This window comes from Chelon labrosus, assembly GCF_963514085.1.
Source record: "Chelon labrosus genome assembly, chromosome: 5".
NCBI classification, from domain to species: Eukaryota; Metazoa; Chordata; class Actinopteri; order Mugiliformes; family Mugilidae; genus Chelon; species Chelon labrosus.
The window spans coordinates 6844425-6867657 of record NC_140341.1 but is presented as its reverse complement, the minus strand read 5'-3'; the positions used below and the strand labels follow the sequence as shown (position 1 = coordinate 6867657).

Here is a 23233-nt window from a genome sequence, read left to right as displayed (position 1 = left end):
TAATATTTTGTTATGATACGCTAGTGCTATTCCCTGTTGAGTCCAGAGTTACCTGTTATCATCATTTGGGGTCTGTAGATTGAGCACGCTGCTCAGAGATGACATTATCCAGGTCAGAAGACATCATCCGTTGTCTGTAGGTCAATCTACAGACCCCGGATGATGATAACAGGTAACTCCAGACTCAACGGGGAATAGCACTAGTGTACGATAACAAAATATTGGTGAAATGAACGAGTTTCACGGCAGATAATGCGTTATTTAGAGGCTGTGTTTCGGTGCCCCATTCACTCCCACTATATGGATGTACGCAGATCTAAATATCCCCTGAACAAGTGCAAATGAAATAAAAGTTATAAGGGTGAGTAAACAATGGTATTTTATGCTAGATATAAGGTCCAGTTTGTAAAATACATTAGTTCCGATTTAAAACCTTAACAATTCACGATTTACATGACGAGGACTTTTTAGCCCCCTCTAAATGGAGGCAACTCCCTACCTTGTGACTATGTAAACAGATTTACGTCCCTAAAACATGACCCCAAGGCAAGCCAGACGTTTCTTTAAAAGTAATGGTTGAAATTAAACAGGTTTGTTGGAGTGTAACCATCGTTTGGCCTTGCGGCATATTTCAAACGTGAAGTAATGGTGATTTGAGTGTTTAAATGCAAAGCCAAGGTCAACTTTCTACTCATGCGGTTCCGGCATGGGTTTTTGCAATAAGAGTAGTAAAAATACTCGAGGGATTATGTCACGCGTGCTCCGTATTAAAAGTCACTTGTTAAGACTCCGGCTGGAGATAAAACAGGAAATGTTAAATATGTTACGTCGCCAGAAATTATGAGCCAGAAATGAGACATGCAGGTCATTAAACGAACGCTGGTGAAATGAATACGCAAGCGCTACGTCATCGGCATAGATGACCTTCAAGGGAGAAGCTCTGCAGAGCATCGCCGAGTTTAAGACATGGAGACTGAAGCTGACTTTTGTCTGTTTCCAGCAGCTGACGGGTCTCGTAACGCTCCTGTGATTAAGAACAAAGATTTTTAAATGCCATATTATACTTAACAGGCTCAGGTAGAGTTCATCACGCAGGAATGTGAGCGTTACTGCTGGATGTTGGAAAAAAAAGAAAACCTTTAACTGGTGTCGGTCTGAAAACTATATAGAAAGTCTATTCTATATTAACTAAAAGATGAAACAAAGGCAGTGGACTTGTTTGAGTTTTCTTGAAGACTTCAAGTTCTTCTGAAACCCTCTTCTAAGTTTTTTGAGACTTTAAATGGTATTTTCTCTGTGCCGACTAAAATTCCCATTTCATTTAGTATTTGTCATATATTTTTTCAGGCATCCTTTTACAGTCAGACACAACATTAAGACATCTTCCTCTAGGAAACCAATTCAATTCTGTTTATATAGCTTCAATAACAATACAAATTATCTGGGTTTGAATCCATCTGCTGTGTGGAGTTTGCATGTTCTCCCTGTGTCTGCGTGGGTTCCCTCCAGGTACTCCAGCTTCCTCCCACCGTCCAAAGACATGCTGGTTAGGTTCATTGGTGATTGGTGATTCTAAATTGGCCGTAGGTGTGAGTGTGAATGGTTGTCTGTGACTAGAGACGTGTCCAAGGTGTACCCCGCCTCTCACCCAGTGACAGCTGGGATAGGCTCCGCGACCCTCCGCGACCCTCCGACAGGAATAAACCTTAAGCAGATCCTCAAGCTCACATGGAGGGACCTATCTGCTCGAGGCCGGCCAGGTAGAGACCAAAAAAGAGAGAGAAGAGAGCAGCTGGAGGAACGAGATGAACATATATGTCATAGATGCATACCTGACTAAAGTATACATGTAGAAACTGATCATGACACAAATACAAGATATAAACTAGACTCAGAGTTATTTTGATGCGCACCACCACATGAACACTGTTGCAGACCAAGAAAACCCCCATGGACAGGTCTCCAGTCTATCACAGGGCTAACACTGAGAGACAGACAACCATTCACACTCACACCTACGGTCAATTTAGAATCACCAATGACCCTAACCAGCATGTCTTTGGACAGTGGGAGGAAGCTGTAGTACCCAGAGAGTATCACTGAGCAGAGTAGAGAGAAAGACTGAGTTCTCCTGTTGCGTTCAGCGTTGGGGGTGGAATTAACCAGGTGCATCGTGGGTATTGCGTCCATACCTTCCCCTGACCTGCAGGTGTCCCCGCAGAGCTGACCTCCCCTCTCACTCTCACTCTCATACCACTCTTTCTCCATGTGCAGAACCTTAGCCAGCACATGCAGCCCCTCCCTTGTTGCACCAAAGGGACCGTCAAAACAAGCCCGTCCCACCTGACACTGTTCAAATGCTGCAACCGTACATCATTTATAGTATTAGCAGCCACACAGTGCACGCTACAGAGACACAGTTAAGTGTGCTACGCTCAAAACAATTCAGGGCTAAGTGGCTGGACGAGGTTACAATCACCTCTCAGACGTTTACCTGTCCCGAAAACAACCAGTCAAACTAAAGTTGATTCTGGATTTTAATTTTAAATGCCAAAAGTTGGTCGGTGACACCTTTGCGGACTCCAGTATGCTAGTACAAGGCTATTTAAAGACCTGAGAAGCTACGTACATGTTTTAATGTTACACAAATGACACATAATGGACAGATATTTCAAGTTTTTAAACTAACATTTCAGTTAATTATCAGTTAAACTGCGTTTTGTGTAATTTGGCTGCAGGAAAAGGGATATACACCGATCAGGCATAACATTATGACTAATAATACTGACTCATCAGAGAATGGACATGGGCCTTCTGAGGGTGTCCTGTGGTGTCCGGCAACAGAATGTTGTTAGTGGGGGGCCTCTGTGGATCACCCCAGATCAGTTTGGGATCTAGTGAATTTGGAGGCCAGGTCAACACCTTGTGCTGTTCTTCATGTTTTTTCTTTTTTTGAGTTGTTCCTAAAGCGTTTTTGTGGCTGCATCCTGCTGGGGATGGCTGCTGCCATCAAGGTGTCATTGCTATGGGGTGGGGGTGTCTGGTCTGGTCTAGGTGGGTGCTACATGTCTAAGTAACATCCACATGAATGAATGCCAGGTCCAAAGGTTTCTCAGCAGAACATTGAATTGGTCGATGTCATTTACTTCTCCTGTCGGTGGTCATAATGTTATGGCTGATTGGTGTAATTATAAGGCTCTTCAAGACTCAATCTTGTTCTTCCTTTTCAAAAGAATAATCAATGTTTTCAAGCAGCAGCAGATTAGAGGCTGCTTACATCCTTGACTCATAAATCCACAGTGGACCATTATTAATCTGCATCCATTTGACCCTATGACGGTATTAATGTTATTGTCTTGTCTTGATTGCGTTGGAGAACTGAACGTTTTCCTCATTCTTGCAGAGAACTAGCATTTTTTTATTATTTTTTTTTTTTTTGTGAATAACTTTGAGGTCGGGTGATCTTCTCTTTGAAAAATGTGGCCAGACGTCTAAAAGTCTGCTACCTCGCCAGAAAGGTTTCTGTCAAGCAAACCAACATCTTTCCATGAGCCAGCGGTCAGGCCTCCCAGAAACAAATTCATCACACTCCTGAAATACATAAAGAGGGCCTGAGGTATTTGTGCTGTGGGCTGAGTGTGAATTTGTTAGGTGATTAAAGGCTAAATATAGCCCCCTGTCTGCTCCGATCGGCAGACTGGTGACTCAGTGGCAGACGTTCGCTTTTCCACCACGGGGCCAAGTGAAGCTTTGGAAGAAAAATCACCACTGCAACCACTCTCATGACCGTGGGACGTATTCATTCTCTCCATAGATTTCTGCATACATAACTTTTTAATTAATACACTATCTGTGATGAATTTATGTGAAATTATTGGCCACAAAATATAAAAACACCAACAAGCAAGTGTCAAATGCTGTGATTTTTTTGAGGAACTGTCTGAATAATAGTGAAACTTGAAGTATTTTCCATTAGGTTAGTATTACTGCACCACTTTGTGACCTCTTGACTTTTTAACCCCACCGACTTTATCCCCCACCCCAGCCCCAGAAGCAACTAGTTCACATGAGCGGTCATCAGATGCTAGAATAAAAAAGAGGTTTTGATTAAAATATGACAGTGTTGGAGCAAACACTGTCATATAACGCTGTGAAATGTTTCGACATGAGTTCAGATTAAATCTGTGGTTGCATCTGCAACCTTCTAACGCTGTGATGGTCTGCTGGTGTGGTGGAGTCTCGGAGAGGGACAAAAAGACACTGGGGCGAACTGATCAAGAGGGTCGGCTCCATCCTGGGCTGTCCTCTGGACTCAGTGGAGCAGGTGGAGGGAGAGGAGGAACAACCCCTCTCACCCCCTTATGAGACAGTTGGGACTTTAGGAAGCTCCTTCAGCCAGAAGGAACGCTTCCGGAGGTCTTTTGTCCCGTCATCAGTCAGACTCTTTCTTAGCATTTCTTAGCTCTGATGCTGCTGAGCTTCTTTTCTTGGACATACAAGAGTATAGTATATACCAAGTCATCCATGTCATTACCTCATGTCTTTTTCGTGCAATACTTGGTGCAACTCCTATTGGAGGTTGTTTTATTCATGATATTCATGGTTGTCAATATGTATATTCATCCTCCTTAACACCTCAACCATCTATTTGCTACTTAAAACCTGATGCAATATGTAAATATTTTCTTGTACCATAAATTTTTTACTTGTATATAGTTTCTCTTGTCTACCTTATTCTATTTTTTGTCTCTTTTTGTATCTTGCACCGTTGTTCCCTGCCGCTGTAACACCCTAATTTCCCCACTGGGATAAATAAATTCCCATCTTATCTTATAATCAACAGAATAAAGTGTCTAATGAGTGACCAGATGAGTTTAACTCCAGTTTATAAAGTTTCTCAGTTTTAGCGTCACCACCCTTCAATGAGCGCTGCATAATCAATGCCACAAGGACAATCAGACCCCAATTATCCATCTATCTATGTTTATTTACCCTTCTGCCTTCAGAGGGTGTATGTGCAAGGCTCGGTAGGATACTAAACAGCCTTTTTCCCCACAAGCTGCCCCCCTCCCACTTATACGTTCACCTGGCCATGGACCGACAAATGGCACTTTAATAGGTTTAAACCGTGTAACACAAAAAACATAACGGCCCGTTCTAAATAGGTGTTATTAATTATATGTGTTGTTGTTTCCTTATAAGCCTTGCACAAGGAGAAACAGCTTCTTACCTTTATTAATTTAAATGCTAAAGAATCTAATTTAGTTGGTGCAGACATCTGGAGACATCTAGACTCCAGAGGGTGCGGCCCTTCGTGACGTTTCTTCTCATCAGCGTCTAACCGCCAAAATGTTTCGTCTCACGATCTCTTGTTACTTCAATAAATTCTGCTCTGTTCCTCCAAACGGTACATTGACGTACGAGTAGACAAGTAGACGTCGCTGCTGTTGCTTGTAATGCAGCAATTTTGGTAACAATTACTGTTGAAAAACGATGCTGATATATAACTCTAAAGAGTTATAAGGAAAGTGGGCACACTGCTCAGTCAGCACACTTTGCACAATTGACGGACTAATTCCAATGAACTGCTAGTTCTAGTCCATCTATCCAGGACGCTGTGTACATCCTTCAAGTCCAATACAAATCCTGCTAAACTGAGACATTTCTTTAGCTTTAACATAAAAGCAGTATTCATACATTTACATAAAAATGTAGACAAACAAATTAACTTTAATCACAGTTGTTGACATTTAATACTAGTAAACATTCCTAGTTTCACAGATCACTAATTTATTTTAAGAATGTGAAACGTCAGAATAGTAGTAGAGAGAGAGAGATTAATTTCAGCTTTCATTTCTTTCATCACATTCCTAATTACCAAGAAGTTTACCCATCCCTCCTGCAGCAAAGAGCCCCAACAACATGATGCTGCCACCCCCATGCTCACGGGCATGAAGTCAGGAGTTTACATGCATCTTAGCCAAATGCATTTAAACTTCACAATTCTTGACATTTAATCCCAGTAAACATCTCCCTGTTTTAGGTCAGTGAGGATCACTGCTTTTCACTTTCACAAATGCAAAATGTCAGAATGATGTCAGAGGATATGACACATTTCCTAAGCAGGCAAGAGTTTACGCAAACCATTTCCTCTTGCAGCAATGCAACCCCACAGCATGATGCCATCACCTCCGTGCATGCAGGCCTTTTCCTAATGATGAAAATTATGGCCAAGCAATTTAAAATGCATCCACAATTATACCTCAAACTGACCCGTATGATGTCAGTTAGTCTTTCAGAAACTACTAAAGCCTTGATGGATTTCACCAAGGCACAGCCAACTGAGTGTATGCAAACTTCTGACCAGATGGAACTGGTTAAATTATCTGTTTAAAGTAGATTTGACTTTGCCTCAATTTTAAGTAAGACTACTTCAATAAATGCATTTAATTATCAGCTTCACTGATGGTTGATTTATTTAATTGGGTGGACGTTTTCCTGCTTGGCTCTGCAGTGGAAACAGAGCTACTGACTGACAGCAGTGACAGGCCGAGGCCTCCAGTCAGTCGTGCCAACAGATCAACTATCTCCCATCACTCTTCAGCCACTGGACCCAAGAGCCCAGCACTCATGTAGTGTACTCTGCTGTGAGACTCACTGCCAAGTATCTGCACCGAGAAATCCACTTCTTATTTAATGACCTCCTGGGAATTTGGTGTATTTATTTTTTTCCTCCCACGTCGATCAGTCTAGGATATAGCGAAGAAATTCAGTTTAAAGCCATTTTCAGGAGAAGTAAATAACATCGACCATCTTGTGACAGTTCAATGTTCTGCTGGGAAACTTTTGGACCTGGCATTCATTGGTGTGGATGTTACTTAGACATGTAGCACCCACCAAGACCAGACCAGGCACCCCCACCCCATAGCAATGACACTCCTTGATGGCAGCAGCCATCCCCAGCAGGAAGCAGCCACAAAAACGCTTTAGGAACAACTCAAAAAAACATGAAGAACAGCACAAGGTGTTGACCTGGCCTCCAACTTCACTAGATCCCAAACTGATCAAGTATCTGTGGGATGATCCACAGAGGCCCCTCCCCTCAAAGGCCCCCAATTCTGTTGCCAGACGCCACAGGACACCCTCAGAAGGTCCATTCTCTGATGAGTCACAACTGTTTTGGAGGCACAAGGGAGACCTACGCAATATTAGGAAGGTGGTTATAATGTTATGCCTGATCGGTGTATATCATTATAGATTAAACCAAAATCTAAAAAGTCTAAAACACTGGAAACAGAATTGTCTATCAGAACTTCCTTTTCCTTCTTTCCTGTCATGTTATAATATCATAATCATATCATGAATTTATCAGTCAGATGGATCAAACCACTACTTTTACTCCCTGCCCATACTTGCCCATTTCTTGCAGGGCCTTTACTTGTAAATCATTATCTTTACATTACTTTATTTTAATTTTTACTGTTGTGAAGGATCTTGAAAGCTTCAATATGTCCACAAGTGACTTATTCACCGTCCTTTTGTGTCCAAGCCTTGCGTCTTCTCTTGTTTTTGCAGCTCGCTGCCCTCCAACATCAAAATGAACTCTCTCAGCCGCTGCAAATTTCACTCGTCTCTATCATGTATCGCGCGGTGTCGTAAATTCTGTGCGTCCGTGATAGATGTTTGACTCTCAGGTGCCGGACTGACACGCTGTTCTCATTTTAATTACCCCTGGACGTGGTCGTGAAAGCGTGCTCGACTCGGCGTCACATTTTCAGTGTTCCCTGCTGGAACGGGCGGGGAGCGAGGGAGAGAGCAGCCGGGAGATTAAAGGTCAGAAGATGAACAAACAGGAAGTGAGGAGTGTGGGAAACGGGGGGAAAATTTGTGACTTACTATGTCGTGTAGACTCAGATATGAAAGTTCATTGATAAACAGCACTTGTGGCAGTCACAGCTCATGCTGCTGATAAACCCAGAGCTTTTAGAAATTCTCCCGGCTAAAAAAGCTGAACTTTATACTCTTTGAGCGTTTTAAATCATCTTATAGATGCTTTCTATGTTACAAGACAGCAAACGATCCACTTGTGAGTTTTCTGTTGCTTCTAAAATAATAAATTTTCCCAGTTATATAAACGGCCTTTAATTTCCAGAGCTAGATAACCGGCGGACAGCTAAAGATAAAGAAGCATCTGATCGATTCTTGACCAGCAAGCGAGAACGATCGCCGAAATTTGAAGTCAAAAACGCGACCTGTCTCTTGCTTTCTGTACAATTAAGAGAGAAGACGTGTTTATTCCAACGCGATCTGGAAAAATGGAATTAAAAAATATAAAGATAACTGATTTAACTCTCTGATTAGACAGACCAAGAATTCCTTCGTAGTAAGCGTCTATACCAAATTCTGAACTACAGATCTATAAAGAATATCTAAATAGCCCATGTCTCAAAATGACATTTTTGACTTGACCTTGTGGAAAGGGTGGACATTAATTTTAAGAAATTGCAGTTTTTGCAATTACAAAAACTGCAATTTCTTAAAATTAATGAAAAAATTTATAAAAATGCAAATGGCCTCATGTCACAAACGGGTTGTGCATTTAAGGGTTAATTATTAAAGACTAGACCTGATCATTCTGAAACTGGAAAGAGTTTCAGTTCAACTGTCTGGTAGGAAGATGTTGAGAAATATCCAGACACACTGTCCTCACATGTCCCCGACCATGGAACAGTGGGGGGACAATAGTCTGGGTCCTCTACATCTGAGATGTAGAACAATACTGTTATCTACTGTACACAATACTGTGTTACCTACCTAAACACAATACTGTTAGCTAACAACAAAGTAGGCTAATCTGATCACACATTTCATACATTTGATCGCTAATTTGATCACACATTATAATCTGTCAATGAAAAATAAGTTCATAAATGGAGATAATACTTACATGTATGTTGCTGTGTAAAAATGACCTCCTGGGTGGTGAGACTGCTGACATCAGATGTGTAAGTGGGACAGTCAGAGTTGCTAAGAATTAAAGGTTCAAAGAAGATTCCATAGGAACTGCTTGGGGTCATTTTTGACCCCACTTGTGGAAAAGTGGGGTAGTGATACAAAAACTGCAATTTCTTAAAATTAATGAAAAAATAAATAAAAATGCAAATGGCCTCATGTCACAAACGGGTTGTGCATCTAAGGGTTAATTATTAAAGACTAGACCTGATCATTCTGAAACTGGAAAGAGTTTCAGTTCAACTGTCTGGTAAGAAGATGTTGAGAAATATCCAGACCATGGAAGCAAATGGCCTCATGTCACAAACATGTTTTATGAGGAATACCTGGAATATGAATATATTACAACTCTTCGTTTTAAAGATTTTGAAGACTAACAACCCAGTTTATTGCAAAAATGCATTGATTTTAATTGAGGTCATTTTTTACCCCACTTGTGGAAGAGTGTAGGTATTGGTAGGTTGTGCATCCAAGGGTTAATGAGATCAGACACTGATGTTGGACGAGAAGTTCCTGGCTCACAGTTTTCACTCTAATTCATCCTGAAGGTGTTCTATCAGGTTGAGGTCAGGACTCTGCGCAGGCCAGTCAAGTTCTTCCACACCAAACTCTCTCAACCGTGTCTTTATGAATCTTCCTTTGTGCACTGGTGTGCAGTCATGTTGGAACAGGGAGGGGCCATCCCGAAACTGTTCCCACAAAGTTGGGAGCGTGGAATTGTCCAAAATCTCTTGGTATGCTGAAGCATTCAGAGTTCCTTTCACTGGAACTAAGGGGACAAGCCCAGCTCCTGAAAAACTTCACACTTGGCACAATGCAGTCAGACAAGTACCGTTCTCCTGGCGACCACCAAACCCAGATTGGTCTATCAGATTGCCAGATGGAGAAGCGTGATTCATCACTCCAGAGAAAGCGTCTCCACTGCTCCAGGTCCAGAGGCGGAATGGCTTGGATGCAGCTGCTCGGCCATGGAACCTATTCCATGAAGCTCTCTACACACTGTTCTTGAGCTAATCTGAAGGTTTGGAGGTCTGTAGCGACTGACTCTGCAGAAAGCTGGCGACCTCTGCGCACTATGAACCATGAAGCATCTGCCAACCCCGCTCTGTCATTCTACGTCATTCCCAATCGCTTCCACTTTGTTATAATACCACTGACAGTTGACTGTGGAATATTTAGTAGTGGACTGGACTTGTTGCACAGGTGGCGTCCTATCACAGGACCACGCTGGAATTCACTGAGCTCCTGAGAGCGACCCATTCTTTCACAAATGTTTGTAGAAGCAGTCTGAATCCCTAGGTGCTTGATTTTATACACCTGTGGACATGGAAGTGATCGGAACACCTGAATTAAATTATTTGGATGGGAGAGTGAATACTTTTGGCAATATACTGTATATAAATCTTCATACTCCAACCTGAGCTGCAGTCTTTTTGAAAATTTTAAATCCTTATTAATTATTGTGCGTGTTTTTACGAGTCTAAAGCTTGCTGCAGATCAGTCGAGGTCTAGCCTGAGTGACTGCAGCCTACAGCCGTGCGTCGGTGCATGCGGGAATGAAAATCAAGACCAAAAATTATGGTACAAAAAATTTATTTAGTAACGGTTTTGTAAACATTTGAGGTAAATGAACATTTACATCAACTTGTTCTTACAAAAGAATCATTCATACACAAGGCACTTCTCTTGTTTAAGACAGCTTTGAGAACAGGTTGCCGTTGGTGAGCGTCGCGAGGTGGTTCCTACTCCCTGACGAGCCAGAGAAATCATGCTCTGCATGAAACGTAAGAGAGAGTCTGGAGGAGGAGAGGGTGGGGTGGGGAGTATGTTGGGGAGACGACGGGCTTTTGAACACAACATCCTGTCAGGGCTGTGCAGGGTTAAGAGAAGGGCCAGCCACCAATGCTAACAGTCCCTTGAGAGCGGAGTCGCCTGATATGACGTCTGACCAGAGTGCAACGAACAGGGAAACTGTTTTTTCTCACACCCACCATTTCTTAATTTGGAGCTTGAGATGAATAATACTGCTTTTTTCCTGCGAGGAGCCACAGTGTTTTTTTATTATTTTATTTTTAAGACATTTCTTCCTTTGAGGGTCATAGATATTGGCAGTTTGGCGTCACCCTCTCTCTCTCTCTCTCTCTCTCATTCTCTCTCTCCGTCTACTTCTACCAATATTAGCGTTGCAGAACAGCAATTTTCTTTCCTAAATGTGCAAATCTTCATCAACTACCAAAATGTAAACTTAAGGAATCAAGAACAAATCCAGATAACAAAGATTATTATTATTTTTTTTTCCTCATCCTGAACAGGAAACATGAACCGTGAAAGGCTTCCGTTTGTGTGTGTGTTTTCGTTTTTCTCTTCTTTGTGTCTCCATCTGCACTGAATATGAACAGTGAGACAGAACAGTGTGAAACATTATCTTAGACCAGAGTGCCATCACTTTGTAAACCCCCCCGCCCGCCACCCTGCTGAAGAAAAACCTCCTCTTCCTTCCTCCAGTGTATACACCTGCACATTCAAGCATCCTGTAAAACATATTGCACAAACATATTAGTACTTCACCGTGTCGCTATGCCGTGCAAGTGCAATATGTCCTGTTACTGCTTTACGTGGTGTCTCACAGGATAGTACAGCAGACTGTGGTTGATGTGAAAGCTTCTTTCTTTTTGTTTTTTTTGTTTAAAGTCAGTGCCTGTGTTGTTGTGAATGAACCAAACACCACGGCTACACAACAGAGACAGAGGACCGCTGATGAGCTCAGTTATAAGTTTCCTAAAGATTTTTGTTTTTCTTTCTAAGAATCAAGGCGAACACAACAAAATAGAGGCAGTCGAGGCCCGACTGCACCGCGGCGTTCCGATCTGCACAACGCCGCTCGTATCTTTTTTACATTTTTTTTGTCTTTGTCTTTTTCTTTAGTTTTTTTGTGTATTTTCTTTTTAATCATAGCTGTTCCGCAATCACAAACTGACTACTACAGGTATGCAACTCATGAGTAAGATTCAAATTCGGTTTTTAAAAAAATAGCGCTTTTCAGGATAAAACCAATGTAACAGGGGGGAAGTAGTTTGCTCTCAATCTTTGTTGGGAAAAAAAAAAACAAGAATTTAACTAAAAAGAAAAATAAATAAATTGCATTTTCAAGTGTAACCATGAACTTTGGGAGAATATTTTCACCCTTTGCAGCAAACGGTTGCTCCCATTTATTTGCGCGACGTTTTCGGCGAAGGCAACTTCTGTAGGCGTTTGTGGAGAGCATGTCGAAGGCAACGCTGACAGAGGCAGAGACTTCCTGGAGACCCAGGTGCATTCTGGAACTTAAACTTAAACTAAACTTGAGGACTTTCTAATTCTGATCTCGGTTAGTCGGGAAGTGCTGCAGTGGATCGTGGGTAAAGCCAAGTTTGCCGGTGAACCGGTGAGTTGTAGGCCTGCGCGCGCTGGCATGCGCAACTTACAAAGGAACACAACACATGTACTTATTTTTTTTTTGGCGGTTAAATTACAGTAGAGTAGAGTAAAACTGAAACCGATTCCTCCGGGTCAAAGGTCAAAGGGTTATTGATATGTCGAGTCACGCACGCAGCGGTGCATGTTAGCGCCGTTGTTAGCTTTGACTGTGAAACCAAATAAAGATGATGAACAAGGGGTTTGGCAGCACATTGAATGACTAACAATGTCGCCCGCTGTGCTTCCTGCAGATAAAATGGAAAACAATATTTTGACAAATGATCACTTTCAGGTTTTGAGTAATTTGTCCTTTAGGCTCGACAAAAAGAAGAAAGAAAAAAAAATAGAGAAACAATCTTCCTCCCAAACCAAACACGCTGGTGCGATGTTAAATTATCACATTGTCTTTGACTCCGTTGCTGCTGCTGCTGCAGCTGGAGCCCTCTGACTTGTATGATCACATTTTGTCTGCATAACTGTAGACAATCGGAAAAAAAAACTACTCTGCAACTCACCGATTGCACAAAATTCTCCTCATTGAGTCATTTCACATTTGCCTAAACATCCTCATTCTCTTGTCGCTTTGCCTTCTTTATTATTACTATTTTTTTTTATGCTATCCGTGTGTTTAAAATCTGAGAATCACTTTGGAGGGGGAAGGGTTGGGTGAAGTGGGGTGTTTGGTCAAGGAGGATTTAGGGGACATGAAGGGGGCTGAAGGGATTTAGACAGCCAGGTCGCTCGGCCTGGCCCTGATGCTGCTGCTCTTGCTGGCCCGACTGAGCCGCCGAGGGTCTGTGCCGACCGTTACCGGAGGCTCGTGCATCTCCACTGTGGTGGTGGTGACGTGGCCGTCCTCCGGCTCGCTCTTCCCCCCGCCCCAGCTGCCTGCGTTGGAGGCGGTGCCGGGGCTGCTGCCGCTGGAGGCAGCGTTGGCGGTTGTGTTGGTGATGTTGGTGTTGCTGGTAGTGTCGCTGCTGCGAAGGAGCAACGCAGCGTCGCCGGGCTGCTGCTGCTGCTGCTGCTGCTGCTCTTTACCGTTGCTGGCGGATGAAGAGGACGAGGGGGATGGGGAGGTGGCCTTCATCTCCCGAGTCTGCTGCTCGGTGGCCAGGTTGGCCCAGTTCTGCTGCGCGGCCAGCCTGTGGTTGTTGTTGCTGCTCATGTAGTAGTGGGAGGAGGGGGAGGGCTGGCGAAGGGACTCCCCCTGCTGGAGGTCGTCCATCTTGAACTCCGCCGCTGAGGGCATGGCCGCCGACCCCATACGCGGCAGGAATGCCCCGCTGCCCGCCGTCACGTCTGTGTAGTTGGGAGGGTAGCTGAGGCTGGAAGGGGCAGTTCTGGAGGCCGAGGCCAATAACTCGGGCTCCACAGTGCCGGCGTGGCGCAGCGACACGTGGTCGGGGGCAAACTCATTCGTCATGCCCTGTTTAACTTTCTTCCACCCAAGGTGATAGATCTCTAACAAATTCAGCAAAAGAGACACGCAAGCCACCACAAGCATAAATATAATAAAAATAGTCTTTTCAGTGGGCCTCGATATGAAGCAGTCAACGGTGTTGGGGCAGGGCCAACGTGCACACTTGTACAGAGGCCTCAGCTGGAAGCCATAGAGGAAATACTGGCCCAAAATGAATCCCACTTCAAACAGGGTCTTGAAAATAATGTTGAACACATAGGTACGCAGCAACGCGCCCCTGATGCGGATTTTGCCGTGCTCGTCCCTGATCGGCGGCTTCTCCTTCTTGCCGCCCCCGCCTCGGGCCTCGCCACCGTTTCTATAATGGAGTTCTTTCTCCTCCTGCAACCTGTTCGCCTTGCGCGTCTCCTCCTCCTTCTCTTTCCGCTTCTCCTCCATGCGGACGATGTGCAGCACGTGGCCCAGGTAGATGAGCGTCGGCGTGGACACGAAGATGATCTGCAGCACCCAGAAGCGGATGTGCGAGATGGGGAAGGCCTCGTCGTAGCAGACGTTCTCGCAACCGGGCTGCTGGGTGTTGCAGGTGAAGTCGGACTGCTCGTCGCCCCAGACCTCCTCGGCCGCGGCCCCCAGCACCAGGATCCTGAAGATGAAGAGGACGGTCAGCCAGACTTTGCCGATGACCGTTGAGTGCTCCTGAGCGTTCTCCAGCAGCCGCCCCAGAAAGCTCCAGTCGCCCATCCTTCAAGATTTCTAGCCTATGGAGAAAGTACAGGCTGGAGCGGACGGAGATGGACGGAAAACAAAAAGGGGAGAAACACACAGAGAGAGAGTGTGAGAAAGGAATTGTTGAGAAAAAACACACACAAGGACACGTTCGGAAGTGTCCGACACATTTATCTTTTTCTCAGCTGGACGCGCCCTTTACATCTGACACTTCGGACATCGACAACAAATCATTCGCTTCAAACAATCACTTTTTTAGCCGCTCCTGTACTGTATAGACCACCTGTGTGACTGAACCCTGGTTCACTCCCTTTCTCTCTCTCTCTCTCTCTCTCTCTCTATGTCAGGCCTGTCTCTCTCTTTCACCTGCTCGCTCCACTGCCCAGCAGGCATGTGCTGAGATCAACATTATAATGTTCGAAAACAGCATTTAGCAGAGATGGGGCTCTGTCTAGTGTGGCTCATGCGCGCACACACACACAACCACACACAAACACTGCCCTACACACACACACACACACACACCCTCCCTCCCTTCCTCTCTGTCAGCTGTAATAACACTAAAGCCCCCCCTGGATCCAAAAGAAATGTTTTTTACTGTAATTATGAAAGATAATATTACAATAGCCGCGTGGCAAAGTCTGATAAGACGCTCAAAAACTCTGAAGTGAAATTTTTGCACGGTTATTTAGACTTTTTCTACGATTCATTACATTTAAAATGTCAGATAAACATTTGCACCTACCGAAAGGCTCCATTTCAGATCATTAAACAGATCATTTTACTAAAACCAAAGACCCATACCACAAATATACTCATAAAATGCCACGTATTCACATTTAAAAAGCTGGAACCACAATATATTTAGCAAGTTTTCTACTTAAATGGCTTGAATAATCATTTATAGTGTGTTTTTATACAGTTAATTGACGAATCCTTGCCTGTAATATGATGTTATAGATTTAAAGTGAAGGCCTGATCTTGCCTCCTGTGTCAGAGACGGGTGACAGGTACGGTTTCACCAATATTTGGATGTTTTCCTTCGATTAGGGAAATTTAAAATGTCAGAAAAAACATTTGCAGCCCCCCAAGGCCCAAGTTCAGATCCTCAGATTGATAATTTTACTGAAACCAAGGGTCCTAACCACAAATCTGCTCAAAAACAACGATCTAAAACTGAGAAAGTTGCCGTACGTTCACATTTAAAAAGCTGGAACCAACATATATTTAGCAGGTTTGCTTTTTAAATGACTAGGTTAATCATTTATAGTGTTTTTTATTATTCTATTGATTGACTAATCCTCGCACTACATCTGTAATAAGATGTTATAGATTTAAATCAAAGGCCTGGGATTTGAATTTACGTTTTAAATCGATTCACAAACTCCTGTGTCAGATGCAGGTGACAGATGTGTGTTTTTAGAAGAACTGTGAACCCAAACAATACAATAATTCAAACACAGGTCGGAGGAGAAACTTACTAAAATATTCTTGTATTAAAGGTAATAAATCCATCGACTAGGGTTCACAATATGTATGACACCTGGAAGAGAAAAACAGTTGATTCAATTTTTTGAGATAAAAAACACATAAAAACATAAACTAAGACCATTCCAAGTATATAGAAAATACCTGAACATAATCTCAAACAGTATAATCATTCTTTGCTTTCATTCACCTGATATAAATATTAAAAGGGTTGCATTGGGGATACTTAGCAAGTCGTGATTTCCATTTGACCTTGCGATGACTTATTAGCGGCAAACAATTAAAACTGAGCACATTTCCACGAGTTTCACAGGCATCTGTGGCATTTGTGTCGGCTGGGGATGAATGTAAGGGACAGAGCCGGGTTCAAATACAAAGCCATTCCTGCAGGGCTGACAATGCAGAGTGTGCCAGAGTCCCCAGACTCCCTTTAAGCGCCACAACCTTTGTCAGGCTTTTGTCTTGACTCGTATTCAGTAATAAAAAATAAAAGAAAGAAAGAAAGAAAGAAACTCAAGCAGCTCTTAATTACCTGACAACACGTCGCTCTTCATTTACTTGGCCTTACTTTACTCCCATTAAAGTGCAGAAAAAAATATTCACAGCAGTGTTTATCCGTCATACCTTCAAACCGTTGAGGTCATACTTAAGCACCAAAAGCAACTCCATCAGCCATGGTTGGTGCCATCCTTGGAGCGAGTTGAAAAGCGGCTGCAGCGACCCTCCCTCTGTCTCCCAAACCAGTCACCTCTTTGACAGCTCAACAAACTATTTCCTTCTTTTTCTTTTCTTTTTTTTAAAGCCTGCCTTGCAAACTCTTTCATGCACAAACTTCTCCAGGCTCTCTGTCCCGGGCCCGTTAACGTGCGTAAAAGTTTCCCTTTGTTGTTTGTTGTTGTCGTTAGTTTTCGGAGGCGGCTTGGGCTCGGAGATGAGGCTCGGTTAAACGGAGCTGCCTCCCGTTTCCAGCCATGTCTGGACTGTCACATTGTGTGACCATGCATGAGTGAATCCACAGAGTCATCAGCCTGTCCGGAGTCACACCACGCCCCTGCCAACCTCCCCAAAACCGCTCCGAAGTGCGCGCAAAAGTTGTCGAAATGCGTAAAACCTGAACAGGCACTGAAACGCTCCGAAATATCCTCACCAGAGCCGCTTGAAAACATTCTCAAAAGTTTATCTAATCCTAAAAATAGCAAGATTTACTTCACTTTCAGATTAAATGGGCATTAGGTCACTATAAACTCAAGTTTGACCACCACAGACTCTCTGTCCAAATACAGCATTACTTCATAAAGTTCCCCAGCTTCTAAACTTTGATTACAATCTGGTGATTACAAAGACAAACAAGAGTGTATTTAAAAAAATAAAAAATACCCCCCTCCCTCCTTCTCTATGTCAGTGTGTGTGGCTGCACAGACAGTGGACACAAAACAATGAAGGACACAGGTTTGTTTTCACTGATTTATGAAAAGTGCGAGTGGAATAAAAACATCTTAAGTACAAAACACAATCACACACGGTTCATTTGTTCATCTCTTGCGTAGGAAAGCTGTCTGTGCGTTAGTTTGTTGTTAAAGGCACTAGAAAATGTTAGTAAAAAAAGAACAACATCTGGATCACCCCCTTAAAATGATTGTCAGGTGCATCGTTGTTATCACAAAAGTAGCATCCTACAGAAAGCAAGAGGTGAAAGGGGAAGTCTAATCCATCCAGACACCTCCAGAGTGATTTAACTACAACAAAGTACATACAGTTGTGTAATAATTGACAAATCTAACTGGCGGTGCAGCTTTTCTCTGCGTGGCAGTCTTTTCTAATCACAGAATCTCCGTTCACACGATGTTCTTTTATTTTTTCAGATTGCGACTAATCCGGATCGTCTATTCCTGGGCGGAGGGAGGACAAAGGCATTCTCACTTTGAGATCGGCCTTGGTCGCTCACATTAAGAGAGGCTGAACGGTGATTAGCGTCGCGGCTAAAATAAGGCACATGCTGAAAGCTGATACGACCAGCTGGGGTCAGTACACACCAGGGGAACGACAGCAACACGAGTCCACGTAAGGCGGCGGCAGGTCCGGGCCCAACGGGACAGCACCTGGGTCCAAAACAATTCACGTGTGTGGTCTCTTGTGGGAGGTTTCTGGAGATCTTGTAGAGCACAATCATGTAGAGTTTTTACATATTCATTAGATTGCATGTCTGTGTTAGAAAACATCAGTGTGTTTAAGTTATCTGAAGCAAGGAAACACTTTGAGCTCAGCTACAAGCAAAAGACATTCTGATCTGACTGAACGACAGCATTTTATATCATATTATATGAAATATTAATCAGCGTAATCTCATCCTGTGCAACAGTAATCACTTCTAAACACACAAACTTAAATATCAGCTTCATTCATTGCAGCAGGATTAAAAAAACAAAACAAAACAAAAAATACTCATCTGCTTTTGTTAATTACAGCAAAACATTTCAAATCAAGCGTCATCTCTTGTAAACTAGACACTAAATATGTTTTTTTCTTTACTCTCCTTCATTTTTCATCCTTTGTTCTTCTTCTTTAACACTAAATAAATGTGGTGGCTCATGTAGGGACCGGACCTCCTCCACTAGGGGTCAGTGTAGGCTCGTTGTTCCGTTCAGGCTACTCTCGCCTTCAAGCAACTTCAGACTAAAACGTAAAACCTTCACAAAACACCGTCAAGAGTAAGGCAACACTTTTTCTTAACCGATTCTCCAAGTAACACTCAGTAAGAATATGAATTTGCGAAGGAGACGGCCTTTCAGGACACATTTAAGACCATGTTTAAGAAGAAAAAACATCACAACAACCATCCTCCATGTAAATGAGCACATACACGGCTGTCTAAGCTCCCACAAGCTCTGATTCTGAAGCTGTTTCATGTAACGTTTGCTCGTTTTTTAAAGCCTAAGCACCAAACTGTGGATTTAGTTTCCTCTCCTCCTTCCTTCTGTGTCTTTGAGCCACTCTCTTCAGCACATGGTCTTGTTGCTGGACAAATCTTTGGTGGAAGACAGCAGCATCTCGTTCCTCTTGTTATCCTGCGTATCCATACTCTCCTTGTAAGGGTGTCTCGCCCTCTTTGACCTGGTCGAGCACCTCATGAGCGCCTTGACGATGAGGTAGCACAGCTCGGCCACGTTCAGCACCATGCAGATGGCCGACGAGGTCACCATGAAGATGGTGAAGACGGTCTTCTCCGTCGGCCTGGAGATGAAGCAGTCCACCTTGTTGGGGCAAGGCCACTGCTCGCACTTCACCAGCCGGGGCATCTGGAAGCCGTCGTAGACAAAGTACAGCGCATACATGAACCCGCCCTCGAAGATGAGCCGGAAGAACAGGCTGCAGGTGTACGTCCACCACAGTGGGCCTGTGATGGGGAGACGCCTCCTCTTCAGCGTCTCCAGGTCGGTGTCGTTCGACTTTTCGGTGCCATTGGAGGCCAGGATGGTCCTCTTGTCCCCGCGTTTCCTGTAGGCGACGTGCATGGCCACCAGCAGGGCGGGCGTGGACACAAAAATGAGCTGCAGGCACCAGAGGCGGATGTGCGACACAGGAAAGAAGTGGTCATAGCAGACATTTTTGCAGCCGGGCTGCTGCGTGTTGCACGTGAAATCTGACTGCTCATCCCCCCAGACGCTCTCAGCAGCCAGAACCAGGATAGTGATACGGAAGATGAAAAGGACGGAAAGCCAGATCTTCCCCAGGCTGGTGGAGTGTTTGTTGACGCCGCCCAGCTGGGCGTAGAGTGCCCCCCAGGTCATCGTGGCCAAGAGGGCTCTGGAAGCTCAGACAGCCTGTAGGATGCAGGAGAAAGTTAACAGCCTGAAAAAAAAAAAAAAAAAACTAGTGTTGAAGAACTGCTGCTGCTGATGGCAAGCTTTTAATACATTTATAGAAGACTTCTGGAATTTTTATGTTTTGGAGCAAAGTGTTTCAGAGAGGGAGATGGTTTTTTTGACACATACATGATACAAGCAGAGCTGAAGAACTAGGCCAAATACCTGGAGCACCAGGTCGGCGATAGATTTGGCGCCACAGAGTCAAACTTTTAGCAGCCGCACAGTCGTAAAGGATAATTTGGTATTTATCATTTTGCAGAGAATGTTTTTCACCTAACTCTAAAAGTGCATGGACGCCCCAACCTCATGTGCATCTAACCACCTGAAGAGTTAAACCCATTTTACTCTCTTCTATTTGATTGTCACTGGGTATGAAGCTGCAGTACTTTCTACTTCTAAAGACACGTAATCTTAGCCTGTACTAACATTATTCTTGAATATTTTTTTATGTTGAACGTTCTGAACCGGAAAGAAGATGTGATACTATATCTGGACAAAAGAAGACTGCCATTATTATTATTATTATTATTAATCTCTCATCTTTATTCTCGCTATAGTTAGAAAGAAAGTCTGATTTAACACTTATATGGTGTTCGGGTCTGTGGGACCCGTTTTCACTTATCAAAAGAAAAATAATACAATTCAATGTGGCTGACGTGTTGTTTAAATTTCTAATGAAGTTCAAATAAATAAAAAGTAATAGTTATGAAAAACCTTGTTTCAGTTGCAAACTAGTTGACTTTACCGACTCATATCTTCATTATAACGGATTTTCTTTTTTTTATTACATTTTATTAAAAAAACAAACAAAAAACGAGCAGCACTTTAATTCATAAATGTGATCTAACAAAGGTAAATAGCAAATATTTACCATATAATATGTTTATATTGCTTGTAATTAGGATGATGTAAAGATCTGTTGAGTATTTTAACATAAAATTGTTTGATTGTGGTGAATTAAAGACCCATGAACACTGGCTGAGTAACAAAAATATGAACACCACACAAGGGTTAAAGATGTGAACAATTCAAACAACCAGTAAAATTTTAACAAAAAAAGTTGAATCCTTGTTACGTATGTTTAAATAAAACATATATATTTTCGCGAATTGGACATTAATCAAGTTAAATCTCTATTAAACACGTTTTCTTTTTTAGTTTAATGTTAACATTATTCTGAGCGCCTTTAGTTTTTCCTGTCATTCCATTACATGACGTGATGGATGAAGTGCACCGAGTTCAAAATCTGAATCAGAAAACTCACCTGTCTCTGAGGAGCGTATCCACAGAAAACAAAAATAAATAAAAAATAAAAAAATAAAAAGCTTAACTTTCCATGAAGAAGAGAAACCAGTTAATCCTCCTCCTTTTCTTTCTTCCTCTCTTCTGTGCGTCCCAGCGGCAGAGTCAGAGTCTGGCTCTTGGGGGATGGAGTCTCTCTCGTCCCGGGGGCGTTTGAGAGACGCACCTGAGTCTTCCGAGGTTTTCCATCAAGAAGGGCGGGGCCAGGCTCAGGGTGGGGCCAGGCATGCATGCACACAGAGAGGCACCATCTATTAACAGATGGCTCTGACCCACTTAGTGTCGTTTTGTTGTTGCGACTGGATACAGTGAGAACATTTCTAAGAAAGATGCGTGAGTGGCGCAGCATAGGCAGTATTTTACTTCAGCAAAGGGCACTTGGGACAAAATCCAAATAGGCTACAGCTATAAAATCAAATAGTTGTCATTAACCCTTATATTTTTAAGTAAATCTAGTCTCATATGACTTTCATGATTAATAAAAACCCCCTGTAAACTTCCAAACTGAGTCTACTTAGTTGTTTAAATGAAGTTATCTGTGCTGTCTGCATTAATAAGCGCATTTCCAGATGCAATAAACAGCCTAAAGAACATTTAATTATACATTATTATGAATATTATGAAAGAACACATTATATAATGCCTAAATAAATGTAGTAATATATAAAGATGGTCGTAAAAATGTGGAGTTGTGGAATCACGGTCTATCTAATAAAGATTTATTATTTTATTTTTTTTTTACAAAAAAATCATTTATTGTCAAAGTGAAAACAGATTTCCATAAAATATAATCAACTATTTAAAAAATAATGTAAATGTAAAATCGGTGACTGCATACGTATTCATCGTGGAATCATAGTCAGTATAATTAATGTACAAAAAAACTCTTTAATGTCAACGTGAAAACAGATTTCTACAAAGTAATGTCAATTAATTAAAAATATATAATGTAAAATAAGTGATTGCAGAAGTGTTGTGTTGTGTTGTGCTCAATATAGGCTTACAAACAAAAACTAGTTAGTAGATTCAATTCAGTTCAATTTAAATTTATTTATATAGCATCTATAGCAATACAAATTGTCTGAAGACACTTTACAAAAGAGAGGAACGCACAGCAGTTAAAATGCTATACAGTAATAGCACAGAATTGCATGACTAATAATAGAGGAGAAATTAGATAAGAAATTAGAGGACAGGAGCTTGGTGCAAGAGAAAATAAATTAGAGGATAGGAGCTTGGTGCAAGAGAAAAGAAATTAGAGGATAGGAGCTCAATGCCGGAGAAAATAAATTAGAGAATAGGAGCTCGGTGCCAGAGAAAAGAAATTAGAGGATAGGAGCTCGGTGCAAGAGATAAGAAATTAGATGACAGGAGCTCAGTGCCAGAGAAAAGAAATTAGAGGATAGGAGCTCAGTGCCGGAGAAAAGAAATTAGAGGATAGGAGCTCTGTGCAAGAGATAAGAAATTAGATGACAGGAGCTCAGTGCCAGAGAAAAGAAATTAGAGGATAGGAGCTTGGTGCAAGAGAAAATAAATTAAATGATAGGAGCTCGGTGCAAGAGAAAAGAAATTAGAGGATAGGAGCTTGGTGCCAGAGAAAATAAATTAAATGATAGGAGCTCGGTGCAAGAGAAAAGAAATTAGAGGATAGGAGCTTGGTGCAAGAGAAAAGAAATTAGAGGATAGGAGCTCGGTGCAAGATAAGAAATTAGATGACAGGAGTTTGGTGCCAGTAAGAAGAAATTAAGAGGATAGGAGCTTGGTGCAAGAGAGAAGAGAGTAGAGGACATGTGCCCAGTACACTGTCCCCCAGCAGCCTAGGTGTATTGCAGCATAACTAAGGGATGGTTCAGACCAATCCTAACTACAAACTTTATCAAAAAGGAAAGTCTTAAGTCTGGCCTTAAAAGTAGAGCGGGTTTCTGCCTCCCGAACCCAACTGGGAGCTATGAACCTTTCAGTC

The 23233-nt window shown here is 42.6% G+C and overlaps 2 protein-coding genes across 2 annotated transcripts; both read right to left on the bottom strand.

Moving 5' to 3' along the window:
* Positions 1-13192: 13192 nt before the first annotated feature.
* On the bottom strand, positions 13193-14629 carry gja3 (gap junction protein, alpha 3; the record flags this gene model as incomplete). Its single annotated transcript, XM_084545021.1, has 1 exon — positions 13193-14629. The coding sequence occupies one exon, from the start codon at positions 14627-14629 to the stop codon at positions 13193-13195; it is 1437 nt and encodes a 478-aa protein (XP_084401147.1).
* Positions 14630-19098: 4469 nt separating this feature from the next.
* On the bottom strand, positions 19099-21340 carry gjb8 (gap junction protein beta 8; the record flags this gene model as incomplete). The annotated part of the gene is made up of 2 exons (XM_084543995.1): positions 21233-21340; positions 19099-19923 (listed from the first exon to the last, which is right to left on the bottom strand). Exon 2 carries the CDS (start codon positions 19888-19890, stop codon positions 19099-19101), a length of 792 nt encoding a protein of 263 aa, XP_084400121.1. The 5' UTR covers positions 19891-19923; positions 21233-21340.
* Positions 21341-23233: the final 1893 nt, after the last annotated feature.